The sequence below is a fragment of the Gouania willdenowi genome, chromosome 13, assembly GCF_900634775.1.
Source record: "Gouania willdenowi chromosome 13, fGouWil2.1, whole genome shotgun sequence".
Taxonomy (NCBI): Eukaryota; Metazoa; Chordata; class Actinopteri; order Blenniiformes; family Gobiesocidae; genus Gouania; species Gouania willdenowi.
In genome coordinates this window covers 14,296,592-14,310,960 of record NC_041056.1, presented here as the reverse complement: position 1 = coordinate 14,310,960, position 14,369 = coordinate 14,296,592, and the positions used below count along the sequence as shown (strand labels likewise).

The 14,369-nt window shown below is 40.0% G+C and overlaps 1 protein-coding gene across 1 annotated transcript; it reads left to right on the top strand.

Moving 5' to 3' along the window:
- The first annotated feature begins 5,079 nt into the window (after positions 1–5,079).
- On the top strand, positions 5,080–13,941 carry LOC114474781 (hydroperoxide isomerase ALOXE3-like). Its single transcript, XM_028465297.1, has 14 exons — positions 5,080–5,323; positions 6,568–6,769; positions 6,881–6,962; positions 7,058–7,180; positions 7,256–7,359; positions 7,585–7,757; positions 7,877–8,020; positions 9,118–9,321; positions 9,476–9,562; positions 9,657–9,823; positions 11,716–11,837; positions 11,925–12,025; positions 13,289–13,459; positions 13,554–13,941. The coding sequence occupies exons 1-14, from the start codon at positions 5,177–5,179 to the stop codon at positions 13,731–13,733; spliced, it is 2,007 nt and encodes a 668-aa protein (XP_028321098.1). The 5' UTR covers positions 5,080–5,176; the 3' UTR covers positions 13,734–13,941.
- Positions 13,942–14,369: the final 428 nt, after the last annotated feature.

Sequence of the window (14,369 nt, the reverse complement as noted above, 5' to 3'; positions counted from 1 at the left end):
GACAGCGCACGTGGATTAATCAGTGGGAATGAGGGGACATTTTATTCTACCGTGAAAGGTGGTGCCTTTTGGCAGCAGGGTTGCTGCGATGCCACTCGCGGCTGTTGCAAGAGCCACTTTGCCTTCTGCGCGGACTTTGTTCAGGATGTGGCACAATACAAAGTGTTTTCCTGTCCCACCACTTGCATCAAGTGCAATCATCTTTCCAAGTCCCTGTCCCACGCTCTATCACGGTTTTGACAGCACTTTGCTGATTGTGAATAAGTGTGTTTTCTGTTTGAGTAATTTGAGCTTGAAGTTCATGCTGAATGATGCGGGGAGTCTGATTTTGATCATAAAGTGGATTAGGCTCAGGGAGTCCAAAGTATCCACTCAGTGTGAAGCCATGTCTTTCAATGTGGTCCTTGAGGTTGAGTAGCATTTGATTCAGAATGTTCTCATTTGGTTCATTCATTGCAGCCCTGCACATGAAGCCTTCACTAAGAACATGTTTGTGCCTTTCCCAAAACTGCAAGTGCTCTTTTCTGAGCACAAACATGAGCATGGTGGCAAAAGGTCACATTTGCTGCTTCCTCCATAACAAAATCCACTTCCTGGTCATTGTCAACAATGCCATGTGCAATGCAGGCAGCCAGATAGGTGTCCATGACCATATCTCCAACTTTACAGAGGTCTCTGAAGGAAGTAAGTCCTGGGATACGGTACAAAAGGATCCGGAGATAGAACAGTTCAGCAGTGTGTGGGCTGAAAGCAATCATTGGAATGCGTCCAATGGTGTTGGCCATATGATAATCATGGGGAACTTAGTTTTTTTTTTTGCAATTGAAATGTCTTACCTGTGTATGTGAAGTGTTGAAATACATCTGGATATGTCACGCCCCTGGGCGTGACTTTGGTCCTCCTGTGTTCCCCACTCCCTTTTCTTCCCTGCTTGTGTGATTGGTGGAGTCTGCTGGAGCTACACACCTGTTGGCCATCTGCAATCAAGCTGCTGCAGTGAAAGACCCAGCTCTCCAGACAGACTCTGCCAGATTGTTCCGTCAGCTTGATGGTGATTTTGGCAGTCGGCTACTAAGTGACTTACTACACTTATCTGTGTCTGATAACCTGAAACTTACTTTCATCTCCTGTGCTCCTAGTGCCTGTGTGGGGAAGACTCCGAGGACCTGAGACCTGCATTGCTGGAACTGAAAAAATAAATTGTCAACTTTAACTCCTGTCTTGTGTCTGTTTTGGGTAGTAAACTACTAAACCCTAACAGGATACACAATGTGTTGCATGTGTGAATGTAGAGACATTGATTTAAAAAAGGCAGTCAGTGTAGTTGCAGGTGGTCCTGCGTCCAGAAAGTTGTGGACAGTGCCGTCATCATTGAACGTGATGACCTACAGTATTCATTCTCTAAGTGAATTGCCAGCATTTTTACGGGTGTTTTTTTTGTTGGATGGGGAATTCATAGATTCGCCAGTAGGCCTCAGATGCAGTGATGTACCATCCTAACTCATAGCGCGTCACCTCATTGTGTCGCAGTTTCTCACGGTCAGCCACATCCAACCTCAAGACATTGATCTGGACCCTTCTCCAAGTATTTGTACAAATACTTGACACTGGAGACAGTGCAGACAATTTCAAGGTTATTGTGTGCATTGTATTGGAGCAGGAGGTATGGATCGTATGGCACAACCCACTCATTATTGACGGACACATTTATGCCCCCTCTGATCATCTTTAAGATGGGAGAGCCAGGTGCATCTTCAGCTCGTCTTCTGTACAGTGGGTAAAAGTTGTCTGAGAAGCTTGTGATATGTCTCAACTGTTAGTGGTAGTCCTTTGAACACTATCTCTCAACCATGCATGGACTGTTACAATTCCATTGTCCACATGGGCCATGAATCATATGTGATGTGACAATGTGATGTAGATGTGGATTTGTGTCTTTGTTTGGAATCTCTGCAGATACAATGCAATCAATATCAGTGGAGGTCCTGGGTTTGTCACGTTGCACCATGGTGATGAGCATATGTATATGAGGAAGATTTTTTTTTTTTGAATTTCTTTTATCATCACAAATGCATCCACATGTCCCAGTATGTCATGCTTCAGGAGGTCTGTAAGTAGAGCTTCCACCTTCATGTGTCATACTCTGGCATGGATGTCTGGTCTTTGATGGGTTTGCTGACTTTCAAAAAGCGATTTTTTAATCTCAGCCCAGTTGACGGTTGCAAGTGAAGGTGAGGAGAAAGTCTGGTTTGCCTTGACTCTGACCAAGGCTCTTGGAATTCTTTGGCATACCATCTTAGTGATCCATTAATTGTGGGGGGCAGTATGGTTATGATGGCACAGGGCATCTCTTGCCTGTTGGTCCTCTTGCTGCTGAGGTGTTTCTGCTGCACGGCGTCTTGCCAGGCGATTATTCCGTTCTTCACCTATTTCTGCAGCACGGCGTAATGCCTGGAGCAGTCGGTGAGGTTTCTACGTGTATAGCCTCGGGCACCATGTTCTAAGCTTTAGCTTAGCTTAGCCTTCTTATCTGCCGCCATTAAAATGATGTGCATGTTCACACAGACTTTGCGGGCATTTCCGGAGATTCTCCCTGTGCGCTAAAAAGGGCTTGACTGCTCCTGCGTGTGATGCTCTGCTACGGAGTAAAAGCCTCACGCGCTTTTGTTTTGCTTACGTGGTGAAAATTTGAGCGTTTATGATGCTGTGTTCACGGATAAACATGCATGTTTACTTACCTGAATAGTACGTCCCACGTTTTGGCTCTAGCAAACTGTGACACACAATGCAATTGCTGGTTATATAGAGCTGGTTCATCTTCAACAAACACTTAGTTTAACAAACAATACTAACAAAATAGTGAATGATATGTTATTATATACAGACATAAAGTGACAATAACAAACTTACAACCTACACGATTGATTAACATAGATGCCGACAGATGAGTAAAAGTTGATGGCAAAACAGATGAACTGTGATCAAGATGGATGCCGGAAGTCGTCTCTCAACTGATGGTGCGCTAGCGCCCCCTCACACACTGAGGTCAAAAGCTGAAACTAAAATGAAAATAAACATTTTGAAATGACCAAATTACTCCAAAATAACAGACGCACACACTCAGGGTATTTGGAAGCCGTTAACAAAGTTTCAGGTCGAACAGGCACCACGTCGGGGCAGGGGCATATCTAGATCTCCTGGGGGCCCTAGGCAAGAAGGACTATGATGAATGAAGTCCAGGACGACAAATCAGTAAAGAAATACTTTATTAAATAATTAACATATAAAATAAATAACATAGCTATCTAAACTAAATGCAAACTTTACACACATCATATACAGTAAATGCCAGAAAAACAAACACAAGTGAAATGTGCTAAATTTTAAGTATGCAACCAAACAAAAACAAAAAAAACCAAGGAATTGAAGTGGAAAGTAAGAGTACACTAACCATTTCTCATTGGATTTTCTAACAATCTCCCATTATTATTTTGTAATTTTCCTTGGTGAATCTCCAAGGGGAGGTTTCTGAACTTTGGAGAAGTCCATGTCTGTTATTTGGAGTCGTTGTTTTCTCACAATTTGACACCGAGCATTGTCATCGATAGCTTTTGGCCACAGCCCAGGATCATCTGATATTATTTGAATTTGATGTGCTAATATTTGAGTACCTTCTGTTCTGGTGATGTGGTGACATGGGTGTGGTGAGAAGGTGATGATGGAATACTGAGCTGCCATGTTGCTGCTGCATGAAGGTACCATCATGTCCTACTCTTCTTCTTCAAAATAGAAAGAAAATAGTATAAGAAGCAATTGTTTAAAACAAATATTTGTGTGGTCATATTAAATCAGATAGCTCCCATGATATATATTTAAACTTTAAAATGTATTTTAAAAAGATTAACTAAATAAGTTCCTACTGTCATGTAGAGAGGTCTGTTGTTGCTGCTGATGTTGGTGGTGTTGTTGTGGTGGTGGTCCAAAAAACTTTAACAAAGCACTTAAATGAAGAAAAAAGAAAAGAGCACAATGTATTTGGTTGGCTTGCATAAAGTAAAGTAAAATAATGTGCATGCTACACAAACACTAAACTTTTGAGATATGTATGGAATAGTTAATGAACATTAATTTGCAGCAACAACTTTAATGCTTCATGTTAACATTTTATTTAATGTAACATGTAGACTATAGCAGAACATTTATGGATGTATCAGTTTTACCATTTGACAACAAACACTTTGTTATGGAAGAAAATATCATTGGCAGCAAAGGACTAACTTATTGTGTGGCTATGAATGTACAGTATGTACACAGCCATTGGCAACAAGACTTATGATGTGTAAGCAAAGTTGGACTACTTCTTAACATAAAGCTGTTAAAATTGGTGTAAAGTAAGAATAAATATGTGCTCTAAGTTTGTCATGCTACAGAAGTTTGATGTTAACCACACTGTCAAATTTGAATGAATAATATATATATATATATATATAAACACACTTTATGAATGTGTTTAAAAGAAAATGGCTGAATTCACTTTACACAGATGTGCAGTTAACTTTTCTGGTGCTGGGTGGATGACTGGGAGTTTGGGACAAAGTACCTGCGACTAACTACTTTTTACAATTAACACACATAGTTTACACATTTACACTTACCACTATCACATTTTTTCTTTTCATCTTCTTCTTGTTTTATTCTTCTTTTCATGAGCCCTGTGGGATATGTCTGCTTCATTTTTTCGGTGTGTTTGATAACTACAGCACGTTGATGTTGATGCAGGGACCAGTAGTAGTGGGGCCCCATTAGGGAGGTTCTCAATGTATCACTGTAATGTGCCCGAGGGGTTTCAAGTTGTGTCACTGATATCTGCCGTCTGTCGGGGCCCCCTACTAGCCAGTAAGGGCCCCGTGCAGGGGATTTTTTGATGCGCTGTCGCTGCAGCAGGTTTTGAAAGACACACCAAAGAGTGGAGGTCGTTCAAAAAGAAGGTTTTTTTTCTACATCCGTTGGTGAAACCTGTCTTGCTTGTTTTGCTCCTCCTCACACTATAAATGATGCTTGTGTGTTGTCCAAGGGAAGGACGCTTTATTTTAAACAAGTCTGATCTTAAGAGCAGTCATCAGAATCAGTCTCTGGCTTAATTTTATACTTTTTTGCTTTTTTTCCCTTAAGAAAAATGGCTGAATACAAACTAGCTGTGACCACAGGAAGCATGAAATTTGCAGGAACCATGGACCACATCTATGCCACTTTGTTTGGAACAGAAGGACAGAGCGAGCGGACAGAGTTGGGCAAGATCGCTTTTGACTTTTTAACTGATACGGCAAGTTAATTTAATTCACCACTATCTATTCATTTATCTGTGATTTGAATTTGAACTGATATTGCATTTCAAATGAGAAAATGGACATTCTGATACTGTAATTATATTTAAATAGGCTAATGATTTTAGTTAAAACAAATTTTTGCATAACATGTGTTTTGCCCCAGCCTAGGAGTACTGGAGCGTAAGATGAAGGTGTGCCACGATCCCTAGTCTCAAGCAGACACACGGACACGAACCTACAATTTGTAGAGATTTATTTACAATTACAAACGTTATAATAATAATGATGATCAACTGAAGGAGGGAGCTGTAGGCCAAAGAAACCAAACAAAAATATGGCCACTCAAATGTTTCCTTCAAACAAACTGTTCCATGATTTCCTAACTGATCCTGGTTGAGACACAGTGAAGGATGGCACCGGTACACGCCTCTCTCTGCCCCGCCGCGCGACATGCAGCGTCATCTCTCCTTCTTATCACTGGTCAGCGTGCAGAGGCTCGACCAATCCTGAAGGGACTCGTCTCCTTCCAATTCCCAGCTCAGCAGGGATGCAATCCAGGATGATTGGATGGACAAGCTGTTAATGAAGACACACCCACAACAAACACAGACACACACCTGGACAACACAGAGCACTGACAGACACCAAAAACTCACACATATACGACCTCAGTCGTAACAACATGTTAAATGGTTATTGTGTTAACGTATTGTGAAGACAAATATTTAACATTTAAAGTCATTCATCCCTCTTAGCTCTGCTTACATTGAGGCCCAGGAATCCATACAGCCATTTTAGATGTGGCTACCAAATTAAATGTCCAAAATGACTCTTAAAAACACTCAAAATGACAGAAATACAACAAAAAGGATAACAATACACTAGGACTGCAAACAAAAACATACAAAATGAGAGCAAACATACGCAAATTATTTACACAATGTACAAAAATCCATAAAACAACAACAAATGTGACAGAAACTCACACCAAATAACAACAAAAACCCGTTTTTCTGTCCTATATTCATTTTCAGATATTATTCTTTACACTCACTTGAATGTTGATAATGTGACCCTCGGATCAGACAATCACATTTTTGTGGCCCCCGTTGTGTTGAAAGCTCACCACCTCTGGTTTAATTGCACGTTGTACATGTCTTATTTGTGTTTGAATGATGCAATCAATGAATGCAGAAAAACATGAGAAATTGACTTCACCTTCTATCCTAAATCTTCCCAGACTCGAACTTACACCATAAAACCCAAATCGTCACTGGGAAACCTTCTGTTGCTCCAACTGGAGAAAGATCCCTTTTTGTTTCTCCCTGAGAATCAGTGGTTCTGCTCAAAAATAGTGGTGACGGCTCCAGAAGGAGAGCTCCTTTTCCCCTGCTACAGATGGATCTCCAGAGGAGAGCTGGTGGAACTCAGAGGAGGGAGAGGTTGTCTTTGAGTTTCCAACTAAATTCATCACAGATTTAATATCAATTTAAAGAAGCAGGAACAAATCATAAAATGTTTGACTCCAACTCTAATGCTTTTTTTATTCATAGCAAAAAAAAGCTTTGAGGATGTCCACCCAATGCTGATCAAACACCGTGAAAAAGACATCATGATGAGAAAGAACTTGTACAAGTGGGTTGGCATATGTGCAGCATGCCTCCATAACTCGTTTGTATATATAATGCAAAAATGTCATTAAATAGTTATTTTGGTTTTTCCTTCTGTAGGTGGGAAATTACTGATGAAAAAATACCACATCACCTTCATTACAAGCACGTGTCTGAGCTCCCTGCTGAAGTACAGTTCTCTATGACCAGAGAAGATGAGATAGAGTACACAAAAAAAATGGCGTGAGTCCGTCATTCACTCATAAAATAAAAAAACGTTTTTACACTGTGCTTTATTTACTATTCTGTCTTTTTCAGTGGTATTGAATTAAAGTTCAAGGGGATGGTTGGCTCCACCGAACAATGGGAAAAAATTGAGGACATGAATGACATTTTCTGCTTCCAAAAGACAACAATATCTGGTACAATATAAAAATGTCCCACTAAAATGGATAATATCATATCTCTACAACAAATATCTGTTTTCTGTCCTTGTGTTCTTACAGATATTTGCAGACCTGCTCTGCTGTTTAAATTGTCATTTTATATGTATATCTTTAAAGTTATACTTGTAATTAGCAATTTAAAACCAAAATCAGTCCTTGCATACCAAAGAATGGTGAAAAATTCAGTGTCTTCGCTTTCAGAGTATGTAGCAGAGCATTGGAAGGACGATGACTTCTTTGGATACCAGTTTCTGAATGGGACAAACCCGACTGTGATCAAGAAGTGCTCAAAACTTCCATCTAACTTTCCAGTCACTGATGAGATGGTGGAGCCTTTTCTGGCAGCAGGATGCTCTCTGAAGAAGGAAATCAAGGTTTGAAAAAACACCAACAAAATAAAGCAAAAATGCTAAATTTTAGTACATTTTGTACCAAAGGGTTTAGTGATTATTACAAAAACTCTCTTTTTTCCTCACGGTTTTGTGATTGACAGAAAGGAAACATATTCATTTGTGATAATAAGATCATGGATAAGATACCCACCAGGATGTACGGCGAGGAGCCTCTGCAGATGCCTGCCAGCATGTGCTTGTTTTACCTGAATCCTGAAAACAAGCTGATGCCAATTGCAATACAGGTAACTTACTAACTCATTAAAAAGATTGTTTGTAGGAGAACATAGTGTTCTCTTATAGCTCCCACGAGCAAACAAGCCTTAACAGATTACGGTTCTTCCACAACTAGTTTGCCTTAGGGCCTTAATGCAAAGCATGCATCTACCATGTCATACCACACCAGCTCACATCCAAAGACACATTTACAGTATGAGTTTTTCTTTAAAGCCTTGTCACAGACTATAAATATTTTGCAAAGACTGCAAGGTCATTATTAACAAGACTTGAATACTGTCACCATACTCGTACACAGTCTCGTCACTTCCTGTCTGGATTATTGCAATCCCTCCTGTTTGGCCTCACTTAAAAAAACCCTCCATTAACTACAACTGGTCCAGAACTCAGGACCCCCTCTACTCACTACATCACACCCATCCTGCAGCATCTCTGCTGGCTACCAATAACACATCGGATCAATTACAAGATTTTACTTCTTACCTTTAAGCCTAAAACTGAAATGGGCGAGAGGGATTGTGGATGGCCTTAAAGTTTAAGGCCATCCACAATCCTGCTCACCCTTTTCAGTCACTATGCTCCACAGCTCTGGAATTCACTTTCTCCTGACCTCAGAAACACTGACTCACTTTCACATCTTTTTACACGTTATTATTATTATTATTATTATTATTATTATTATTATTATTATTATTATTATTATTATTATTATTATTATTATTATTATTATTATTATTTCTTCTAGTAAATGTACGGGACCTTAGACTTCTCATTGGTGCACCATCCAGGCCACTCGTCATTGTTTTTCTGCCAAGTTTTCTGTTTGAGGTTGTATAAGTGCTGATCTAATGGTTTTTAATGTATTTTTCAAGGCACGCCCCATTGCATGAATATCATCCTTAGCACACCCTTTTAATCACACTTACAAACATGCAGGTATATGCAAATATAATTGTCACCAGCAAAAAAAAATGATGTAATAGTTTTTGTGTGCTCTTTACACACAGCTATTGGTGTTCATAAAATCTTGTTGTCATTTACTGAAACTGACACAGAAACATGAATTCTCATCACACTAACATAAATGCATCGTTATGGCTTCCAGCTGAATCAACAACCTTCTGAGCAGAATCCCATCTTCCTACCAAGTGACTCTGAGCCGGACTGGCTTTTAGCGAAGATATTTGTCAGAAGCGCTCATGCACTGGAATTCGAGTCAGTGGATCACCTCTTGGGGACACACTTTATGGCAGAGATCTTTACTGTTGCTGCTCTCCGTAACTTCCATCCAGTTCACCCTCTTTACAAGGTAGAATCACACAGATGATAGATTATTATTATTCGTGACACATGGGTTGATATCAGGGACCTGTTTGAGCTGCTGAGGACTTGACTTTTATCTGTTTTCATTGTATGTGTGTGTGTGTGTGTGTGTGTACGTGTTACACTTCTTGTCTCTACAGCTGCTGATCCCACACTTTGAATACACTCTGCATATCAACACTCTGAGCCGCATTATTTTGTTTGGACCTGAAGGAATTTTAAACACTGTATGGCTTTGAAACACTTTTTTTGATATCCATCAAATAATTACATATGTTAGTATTGTTTGTTGTAACTGTCTGTTCCAACTATAACTAACAGAGTACTCTTGGATATGAGGGAACGAAGGAGCTTGTCAGACGAGGTTTCGCTCAAATAACCTACAGCTCACTCTGCCTGCCTGACAACATAGCTGCACGAGGGCTGGAGTCCATCCCCAACTACTACTACAGAGATGATGGACTGAAGCTGTGGAACATCATCAACAGGTTTATTTCATTTTCAAAGAATGAGCAGATCCAATCAAACCTAATAATCTGTGACATTTCTAATGAATTAACACTTCACTCTCTTTGTCTAGCGACTAAGGGTGTAACAATACATTACCGTTTCGGTACAGGACGTTTGTTTCAGGTACAGGGTTGTGCACGAGTGAGTTCCCCCAACGGAACGGAAGTTGCGTGTGTTTACTTTCGCCTGCAGCTACATGTGCAGTCCGTGTACCTCGTGGCTAATGCTAGCGAGAAACCAGAGATGGAAGACCCTCCCCTGTCGCTAAAATCTCCTGCTTGGGAGCACTTCAGCTTCTGGGTGAAATACTGCAACGGAGAAAGACCAGTGGATAAAACGAGGGCACTATGCCAAACTTGTTCAGCTGAGATCGGGTATGTTTCCAGGAACATGACGAACATTCTAACTCACTTGAAACGGCACCACCCGAGTGTGAATATCACTGCGACAAGAAAGAAAACATCCTTTGTGCAAACGCAGCTGACTTCGGCATTCAAGCAGCCTCTGCCTAGCAATTCAGATCTGACCAAAGCTATAACATCTGCCATCGGAGTCTTTATAGCAGCGGATAAAAGCTGTTAACATACTGTTATTTTTATATTTCATGTATTTTTTGTTTGAGAATATTATTATTACCAGGCAGCACTTTACAACAATATAGTATTTTTTTTTAACTTTATTTTCTTATTCTGTTTAATGTTAAATACATTGTTGGGTTACTAAAGTTTTGAATGAACAAGAAAATTTATGTTTTGCATTCGTAACTGCCAGCAGACAACGTGGACAAGTACATTTTTTTCGCCAAAATTATGAAGGTCTAAACCAAGGGCTACATGCTGGAACTGTGCTGTACTTTTTGTTTGTTAAAAGCTGTTAACAAGCTGTGAGCTGTTTGAGAATGTTATTACCAGGCAGCACTTTACAAGTATTGCATTTTTTTAACTTTATTTTCATATTCTGTATACAGTAGTCCCTCGCTATAACGCGGTTCATCTTTCGCGGAATCAATATTTCGCCAATTTTTTTTACAGTGCAATTTTGGATGCATTTTTTTTACAGTGTATGAACACGCATTGTGTTCTGCGTCCTGATTGGCTAATGCTGCGTTCACCCACCAGCGACATATCCAACTCGGTGAGTTTCACAGCCTGCTGAAGCGAGGAGCTGCGCTCCTTTTTCTCCTCTAATAAATATAAACCACCAGTGAAAAAAGCTGGTGTGATTAGCGGCTAATGCTATCCTAGCTCAGTGCTACAGAGATAACTTTTACCTGATACTATCATCTCCTCCCTGATTCTCCTCCACGCCAAATCCTTCCTAGTCCGGCCCCTGTTATAAAGGTTGTGTCATACAGATCCAGGTGATCACACACAGCTTCTACCCCATGGTTGAATGGGTGAACAGACCGGTGTTTGTGTTGACGGCCTGACGTCATTGTCAAAATCTGATCGCTAGCAGTGTGACTAGGAAGTGCTGTATGTTTGAAAACAGGTTTATGTTTTAAAATCTACAAAGGTTTGAACTTTGAGAGTGTTTAAACAAGAGAGAAATGTAATTCCTGTCTGAGAAAAGTGCATTAAGTGAGGGGTTTTACAGCCTTAAAACATCTATAATAATAGTAAAAAATAAAGCTGATTACTTTGCGGATTTTGCCTATAGCAGGTTATTTTTAGAACGTAACCCCCTCGATAAACAAGGGACTACTGGAATGGTAAATACATTGTTAGTTTACAAAAGTTTCGAATAAACAACAAGCAATTTTATGTTTTGCATTTTGTTCCATACTGTACCGAAAATGAACCGAACCGTGACCTCAATACCGAGGTACGTATCAAACCATAATTTTTGTGTATCGTTACACCCCTACTAGCTACGTGAAGAAAATGATGGAGCACTTCTATCCCTCTGATGCTGACGTGAGTAAGGATGCGGAGCTGCAGGGATGGATTCAGGAGGTATTCACTCATGGCTTCCTGGGAAACAAGCATTCTGGTTCGTTTCAAATTTTCCGGATCTGTTTGTAACAACATACAGCTGCTCTAAATCTGACTTTTTTCACCTTGGTTGTCATGGTTACAGGAATTCCTTCTGATTTCACTAACGTCAAGGACCTGGTAAAGTTTCTCACCATGGTAATCTTCACGGTGACAGCCCAACATGCTGCACTCAATAACGGACAGGTTAGCAAATAATAATAAAGTATTCTTATTACCTAATATTAGATTTAAAGGGTATCTGTAGTAAAAATGTGTATGACAAAAAATTTGTTTCATGTATTAAGAAAAAATCACACATTAAAAGGAATTGTTAGAACAATTTTACAAGTATGGAGAGAAGCCACTTTGCACAGAATATGACTCACGTTTGTTGATTCCTGTTAGTTGTTGCTAGACATCAGTGGTCTACAGTTTCTGAACAATGGTGTGTAAAGCTAATGGTTGCTATAACAACAAGATAAACAAAATCCACAAAAACATTTGTTTTGCACATATCCTGTAAAAATATTATGCAGCCAACGTCTGGCTAACTCTGACTTAGTGTTGTTAAATGTTATACGTGCAGTATATTTCTACAAGTTGTTTTTGGGGTGATTAGGGGGTCTTTCATCTCCCCCACCTGTCTCTGGCCAGAAAACAGCACTTGCAACTTTCCTGCCTCCGAACCGGTGGCAAGACATACTTCTTTACGGCAGCCCAATACACACTAATGCTTGATTATGACCAACCCCCGTGGCTGCACACGGTTATCTACAAATTCACGTTTCTCAAACTTATATCATGGCGGAGCCAGCAAAAAAAGGCAGGGAAGACCTTTGTCCAAGGAGTGGAGCAACTCCATGCAGTGACAGCTCAGCAGCAATCACACACCGCGATCACACATCACTGTGTGATTTAGGAACAGGCACTCACACACACTCGCAACCCAGCACTCCATCAGGCACAACACACACAAATATCTATCCATCCATCCATATCTATCTATCTATCTATCTATCTATCTATCTATCTATCTATCTATCTATCTATCTATCTATCTATCTATCTATCTATCTATCTATCTATCTATCTATCTATCTATCTATTTTCAGAGCCGCTTTGTCAGCACACAAACACATCACACACATTTCCACACTCCCTTCCGTATTACTCCCACATCATTCATTTATTTTACTTGTCTCTTTTCCTCATACTGTTCACATGGTCACATGGGACTATATGTGTGAAAGCACCCTGAGTGTTACTCTTGTATTGGGATTTTTCAGTGATCGGTTGCTACCGTCTTGGGAGAGCAAAGGTGCGCATGTAGCTGTAGGGTGGGGCAGGCAGCGTGGGGTGGAGTGTTTATGACAGTGATATAACCAAAGGAATCTTTAGAGGGAGTGCTAAGTGCAAGTTAAAAGGGAAGATTACATTAAAATTTGTAAATATTTTTTTTTTCTTTAGTTTGATTATCTGGCCTGGGTCCTGAATGGTGCTCTCCTGCTCCGCAAACCTCCTCCAACCACCAAGGGGCAGTCAAGCTTGGAGACGATTTTGGAGACAGCCCCAAATATTGGAGAGACTGTCAAATTTGCAACCTTGATTCTGATCCTCTCAGAGAAATACTCAGACATGGTTTGTTTCCCATTCAGAAACATGTATAACTCCCAGTACAAATCCCAACTCAAACACTTGGTCTTTTTTACCTGATTTCTCTGCCACTTTGCAGGTCTTGCTCGGAGCCTACCCAGACGAGCGCTTTGATGGGCCCGAGCCGAAGCAGATAATTCAGGAATTTCAAGCTGAGCTTTCCTGTCTCAGTGAAGCTATTCAGACTAGAAATGCTGAGCTTGAAATTCCCTACACATACCTGAACCCCACTCAGATCGAGAACAGCATTACAATCTGAGAACACCTCAGACAGCTGAAAAGCCTCTACAAGCTGCTCTCAACTTTTCTCCTTTGTTCCAGAAAATGCATCCAGTAATTCGTCTTCAAATTGTGGGCATATTATCGTAACAACTATTTCTATGGATCTGCATGCTCCAAGTTAGTTAAACATGTATGTATTTTAACAATACCCGATTCATGGTAAATAAAACAATGTCTGCTTCCAATTCTTTTCACTTTTTGACCTTTGAATAATGTTGCAGGTAATAATCAAACCCACTGAAACAAAGTCAATTGTGCTCACCACAGAGAATTTACCACCATAACACAAACATCTAACAGCAGTGACATCAACCATAATGTATAGTTCAAGCTAGTACTCAAATGTGGACTTTACTTATTTTTGATTTACTGCACAAGAAGACTTCACTAGTAAAGCAAAAAGTGTCACTTGTATGACTGATTTACAAAAAAATATGTACAAACCAATCAGGGGCCTGGATTTGGTGGAAATCCCTCCCACTTCATTTGCATTAGGTCTACCAGTAATAGTGAATCTTTTGGCTTTACTACTACTTCTAGCAAATTCAAACAGTTTGGTAACACTTTACTTAAAATTTTATACACAAAAGCTGACATTACGCTGTCATTATTA

Coding starts and splice junctions, on each gene's coding strand:
- LOC114474781 (XM_028465297.1), top strand. CDS start 5,177: ATGGCTGAATACAAACTAGCTGTGACCACAGGAAGCATGAAATTTGCA. Junction 7,181..7,255: donor GAGTACACAAAAAAAATGGC/GTGAGTCCGTCA, acceptor TGTCTTTTTCAG/TGGTATTGAATTAAAGTTCA. Junction 7,360..7,584: donor CCAAAAGACAACAATATCTG/GTACAATATAAA, acceptor CTTCGCTTTCAG/AGTATGTAGCAGAGCATTGG.